This window comes from Rhinolophus sinicus, linkage group LG12 (assembly GCF_036562045.2).
Source record: "Rhinolophus sinicus isolate RSC01 linkage group LG12, ASM3656204v1, whole genome shotgun sequence".
Taxonomy (NCBI): domain Eukaryota; kingdom Metazoa; phylum Chordata; class Mammalia; order Chiroptera; family Rhinolophidae; genus Rhinolophus; species Rhinolophus sinicus.
In genome coordinates, this window is record NC_133761.1 from 868,083 (window position 1) to 874,082 (window position 6,000).

The 6,000-nt window shown below is 64.3% G+C and overlaps 1 protein-coding gene across 1 annotated transcript; it reads left to right on the forward strand.

The window, feature by feature from the left end:
• Positions 1 to 2,426: 2,426 nt before the first annotated feature.
• On the forward strand, positions 2,427 to 5,090 carry MAFA (MAF bZIP transcription factor A). The gene has a single exon (XM_019712175.2). It carries the CDS (start codon positions 2,843 to 2,845, stop codon positions 3,887 to 3,889), a length of 1,047 nt encoding a protein of 348 aa, XP_019567734.2. The 5' UTR covers positions 2,427 to 2,842; the 3' UTR covers positions 3,890 to 5,090.
• Positions 5,091 to 6,000: the final 910 nt, after the last annotated feature.

Consider the following 6,000-nt stretch of genomic DNA (forward strand, 5'->3'; position numbering starts at 1 on the left):
ACCTGTGTACAGGGGCTGATGGCCTCTTTTCCATCCTGGCTGGCTGAAACTTGACAGGTCGGACCAAGTACGCGGAGGCCAGGGGGTGGACGGAGAGGCCAGCCAGAGCCCGGGAGGGCCGTGGGCCTCTGCAGGGTCTCCCGCTCCCAGGCTTGGAGGTGGCCAAGAGCTGAGGGCAGGCCTGTTGGCCCAGAGAACTTCTAGAAAGCCAGTCCAACCTGAGGCCAAGTCCAGGGCCAGGGGAGTTTGCCTGGTGCCTAAGCCAGTAGTGGATGTGGGTGCCCAGCTCAGCCTCTGGCAGCCCTTTCCTTCCGGGTTGCTCTCGGGTGGGGGAGACTTGGGCCCCAAATGTCCCTGTGCCTCTCACCCAGTTCTGAGTACAGCCGCCTTGCACTGTCTCTCTCTCTCCTAGTGGATAATGAATGAATGAGTGAGGAAATAAGTGATATGTGCAAGGTAATTGAATGTGAGTGTGTGAGCAAATGAAGGGGTGGCTGGCTCTGGGCTGGCGCAGGGCCCAGCGTCCTTACACATCCCATTTTGGGGCTGGATGTGGGGAAACTGTCTCAGTGGTAGCTGAGTGTGAGTCTGGAGGAGGCTCAGGGTAGGCGGGGCGGGGCGGGGGCATCAGGGCTGATGTGCAAGGCCACCCTGGCCTCAGCTGTCTCCTTGCACCTCTAGGGACAGCGGAGATGCTTGGACCGACCAGGGTGCCACAGAGCCCGGGCATGGCCGTGGGTCCGTGCCCCTTGGTCTGAGGCCAGGAGCTGTGAGGAAGCCCACATTGACCCCTGGTGTTGGGCTCCTCCTTGCCAGGGTCCTTCTGGGTTTGGGACCAAACCCCTGCCTGGTCCAGAGGCGTGAAGGGCAGAGGTCAGGCACAGCAGTCCAGCGCAGGCACTCTCCCTGTCAGACAGGCAGCCGCACCACCAGCTCACAATGCAGCTTCACTCCGGGGAGGCGGGGGGCCTCTGGACATGTGAGGCTTTAAAGGGAACCCCAAACCCTGCAATGCATCCTGGAGTCCAAGCACCTGGCCTGGGGCCTGGGTTCTGCCACTTGCTGGGCCATCCCTGTTGGGGGGTGCCCACGCTTTGCCTAGCCCTGCCTGACGGGAGTCCTTGCCCAGCCTGCAGGATGGGGTGAGGGGGAAGGGGAATGGGGTGCCCACCTGGCACAGGACAGCCAGGCCACCCCATGATATCTTAGGAAGTGGGATTTCACTCCCAATTGTACGACATTTTTTATTATAGACACTTGAGCTGGAACAAGGTACAAGCCCTGGGAGCTAAATGCCCCCAGTAAGTGGCTAGGCTACCCCTGGTAACACTGCCCACATCTTTCCAGACTGTTTTTCCTGTGCATAAACGGTTACATTTAATACTGAATTTTTAGATTGTAAAAGTTATGTAACAGCAGTATAGAGAATTGGGGCGGGGGGGGGGGCGCTCTGGGTCAGGCCGCAGCCTGGGTGGCCCTTCTCATACCCGTTGACCCCTGAGGGGCGATGTCAGGGACTTCTCCCTTGCTCCTGGCACCCACAGCTCCACAGCCCTTTTCCCAGTCACCGACCGTGGACAACCGGATTCACCTTCGGTTCGTGAGGCCCTGTCCCTCGCATTTTCTCCTCGTGCTGGAGCTTTCCCACCTCCTTCCCCCATGCCCACCCAACCCAGCACCGTGCCCCGAAGCCCCGCCAGACCAGGGCGGGTGGGCAGCTGGGGCCGGGGATTCCTAATTCCGGAGCCGAGCCCGCGCCGCGTGCCCGCCCGTGCACCCCCACTCCGCCATCCCCTCCGCGCCCCTTGGAGCCCCGCCGTCCCGCGTGCATCCCGCCGCACAGAGGTGCCAGCAACTTTGTTGACTGAATTCCTGAACCCGCCTGAACCAAGCGCTAAAAATAACCGGCGTGCCCCGCGCAGCGCCCGCCGGGCCGCAGTGTCACCGTGTCAGGAGGCCGGAAGGTCCGGGCGCCGCCACGCCAGCGGGCTGGACGCGGCCTCTCCGCCAGTCGAGAAAGGGCTGCGGGTTCACGGCCAGCGAGGCGGCGGGGGGACCGAGGCACCGAGGGGAGCCCTCTGTTCTCCGAGACTCTCCAGCTGTCCCGTAGCGGGCGCGAGGCCCCAGAGGCCGCAAGCCGGACCCGGCGCCCGGCACCCTTCTCTGTCTTGCGTCCTCGCGCCCCCCATATCTTCTGCGGGTGCAGTCCCCCGCGGCGGCCACCAGAGGGCCCTGCCCCCTCCTCTCCCCGGCGGCGGGTCACCACCCCTTCCCACAGCTGTTCCCCGCTGGAGATTGACAGCTGGGCTCCAGGTTGCCATGGGGATAGGCAAATAAGGGCGGCGGGTCTGGGGCTCCAATTGGTCCAGGGACGCACGTCCCTCCCTGGGAGGCGGGCCCCCGTAACCGGCTCTATAAAGGGGAGCGACCGGCGCGGCGCTCTGCCGTGGAGGCGGGGCCGGCGGCTCGCGGGCGGAGGGCGGGGAACCCCAGCAGCCGGAGGCTGCGGCTGCATCGCCACCCGCCCGGCCACCTGCCCGGGCGCTGGCGTTGGGACAGGGACGTGCGGCTGGCCTGCGCCCTCCAGGGAGCGGTCTGAGGCCGCCCGAGAGGCTGGGCCGGCGGCGTCCCCAGCGGTCGCCCCGGAGTTGACTGCGCGAAACTTTTCCCTGCGCGTTTCTACGCGGCGGCACCCGATCGGTCCCCGCTCCAGCCGCGGCCACCCCACCGGGACCCGACGCCCGTGGGAATCGAAGGGGGGGGAGAGGCCCGCGGCTCCCCCCCCCCCACGCCTTCCGTCGGGGCGCAACCAGGCGCGGCAGCGGGGCCGGGGCCCCGGGCGATGGCCACGGAGCTGGCGATGGGCGCCGAGCTGCCCAGTAGCCCGCTGGCCATCGAGTACGTGAACGACTTCGACCTGATGAAGTTCGAGGTGAAGAAGGAGCCACCCGAGGCTGAGCGCTTCTGCCACCGCCTGCCGCCCGGCTCGCTGTCGTCGACGCCGCTCAGCACGCCCTGCTCCTCCGTGCCCTCCTCGCCCAGCTTCTGCGCGCCCAGCCCCGGCACCGGGGCTGGCGGCGCTGGCGCCGGGGGCGGCGGCGCGGCGCAGGCGGGGGGCGCCCCGGGGCCGGCGAGCGGGGGCCCCGGCGCCGTCGGGGGCGCCCCGGGGAAGCCGGCGCTGGAAGATCTGTACTGGATGAGTGGCTACCAGCACCCCCTCAACCCGGAGGCGCTCAACCTGACGCCGGAGGACGCGGTGGAGGCGCTCATCGGCAGCGGCCACCACGCCGGGCACCACAGCGCGCACCACCCGGCGGCCGCCGCGGCCTACGAGGCCTTCCGGGGCCAGGGCTTCGCGGGCGGCGGCGGTGCGGACGACGTGGGCCCCGGCCACCACCACGGCGCACACCATGGCGCTCACCACCACCATCACCACCACCACCACCACCACCACGGCGGCGCGGGCCACAGCGGCGCGGGCCACCACGTGCGCCTGGAGGAGCGCTTCTCCGACGACCAGCTGGTGTCCATGTCGGTGCGAGAGCTGAACCGGCAGCTTCGCGGCTTCAGTAAGGAGGAGGTCATCCGGCTGAAGCAGAAGCGGCGCACGCTCAAGAACCGCGGCTACGCGCAGTCGTGCCGCTTCAAGCGGGTGCAGCAGCGGCACATTCTGGAGAGCGAGAAGTGCCAGCTCCAGAGCCAGGTGGAGCAGCTGAAGCTGGAGGTGGGGCGCCTGGCCAAGGAGCGGGACCTGTATAAGGAGAAATACGAGAAGCTGGCGGGCCGCGGTGGCCCCGGGGGCGCGGGCGGGGCTGGCTTCCCGCGGGAGTCCTCGCCGCCGCAGGCCGGCCCCGGCGGGGCCAAGGGCGCTCCCGACTTCTACCTGTGAGCTCGAGACCCAAGCCCGCGCCGCCGCCGGGAAGAGGTTAGGACTCCGCGGCCCAGGACGAGGACGCAAGGCCGTCCGTGTCCAACTCCGCCTCCTCCGGCCGGGCTTGGCCCCGCACGTCCCGCTCCAGGTCCGCAGGCGCCGGACCGGAGGCGCCTTCCTGCGGCGCGGCCCTCTTACTCGCAGACCGGCGCCCGAGCACCTGCGGGGTCGCAACTCCTCCGCGCACCGGGCGCGGTGATTTCCAGGAAAGGCGCGCCAGGTCGAACTTACAGGCGTCCACGTGTACATATACCGCGCGCCGTCAGCGCCCAGATGCCGTCCTGCCCGCCGAGGGGGCGCGGTCCCCCCCGGGCAGCCCCGCCGACCCTTCCCTCTTTTTCTTTCGCCTCTCTTCCTTGCCCCTTTTTTACTCCTCCTTTTAAAAGCCGCCTTATTTTTTAAGTATTTATATTTATTTTGCTCGGTGATTAGAAAAGAAAGCCCTGGAAGACGCTCTTTCCTTCCCGCCGAGGTCACCCTCGGACGTCCGCGTATCCCAGCATGTGTCACTTGCTCGGAGGGTCCCGGCCCCTGCCTGCCCGCCTGCCCGCTTGCCCCCACCCTGTTCCCGCGTTCCCAGGAACTTGAGGTTGTGTTTAGACCTGCTGCCCAACTGTACTCGACGGGGGAGGGGGGTGGGGTTGGCCTGGACTCCCGCGCTGCTATTTCTCTATGCACCAGATCGTATTTATGACCCCCGGGGAAATATATCTTATTTTAACCTTCAAGAGAAGTGGACGAAATCAAAAAGTAATGCACAGTGTTTGTAGCAGAAAAAAAAAATTTAAGAGGAGGTTTTGGCTTGAACCTTCTAGCATGGGGGCGGGTGAAGAAAATGTATTTATTTTAATTTAAGTTGTGTTTCGTTTTGTTTGTGAAATCTTTTTTTAAAGCCTGATGCTTTTTGGACTAGCAGGAGAGAGGGTGGAGAGGCCGGTGCTCTGGCCGCTGCAGGCCTGACCGGCCCAGGACGCCCGCTGTCCTGGCTCCGGGAGCCCCCGTTCCTGCTGAGCGCTTCGAGTAGGATGCTCGGGCGACCCGTTTAAAGTTTTGTTGTGTTGTTGGGTTTTGTTGGGTTCTGTTTTCATTTGCTACAAAACTGAGGAAAGGAGAAAAAACAAAAAAACACACAAATAAATCCGTTTGGATCCAAATGTCACTGGAGCCTGGCTGGTTTTTCTGTGGCTTTCATTTTTGCCATATTTTTCCCCAGTTAGAAGAAAAATAGGACCCTGACCTGGGTCCTGCCTTAGCTCTGGGCCAACCCTGGGCAGCGGGAGAAACTGACCAGAGTTGTAAAGAGCGCTGCTGTCAGCTGGCCCCACCCACCAGGCCCCTGCGCTCACCTTCCCCTCAGGGCTGCCTGGTGTGGAGGAGTGCTGCTCTGGGGTGGCCACGGGCCACCTCTAAGGCGGGATGAGGCTGTCCTTGGTGGTGATGCCATGTGTAGCACCATGGCAGCCTGGTGGCAAGCATTGTCCCCAGCTCTTTTCAGCCCTCGGTCTCCCACCTGAAGTGGTGGCCTGGCCTCTGTCTCCTGGAGGTCCCCTGAAGGGCCAAGGCCTGGACTGCTGGGGCACCGGGGATGGGACAGCACCTCTAAATATTTCATTCACCACCCTACACAGGCCTGGCAGTGGCAGTACTTGGCGGACTGTCTCTCTTTACTACCGGACAGATTCAGGACAGATTCAGCAAAGCTCCGTGGTTGGGCCTTCTTGGGGAGAAGAACTTCCGGTGGAGAGGGCTGCCTGCTTTCTGTCTCAGAACCGGCCACGTTCTGTGAGCGCATGGCGAGTTTGTTTTATTGTTTCAACCTGAGAGACCCAGAGAGAAGGTGAGGCTGCTGCTCCGCCTTTGCTTTAAACTTAGAGCAGGAAGTTTTGAGCAAAATCAGCAAACCCAAGGGCTCAGACGCCTCCGGCCCCCAGGAGGGGAGCAGGCTGGTGCCGAGAGGTGTGTGGGGGTTGGAGTGAGTGAAAGGGACTAAACAGGGAGGCTGCAGGGTGACCAGAAGGAGCCAGGCCCAGCAGGTCCAAGCCAACCCAAGACGGAACCCACCCCCTTCT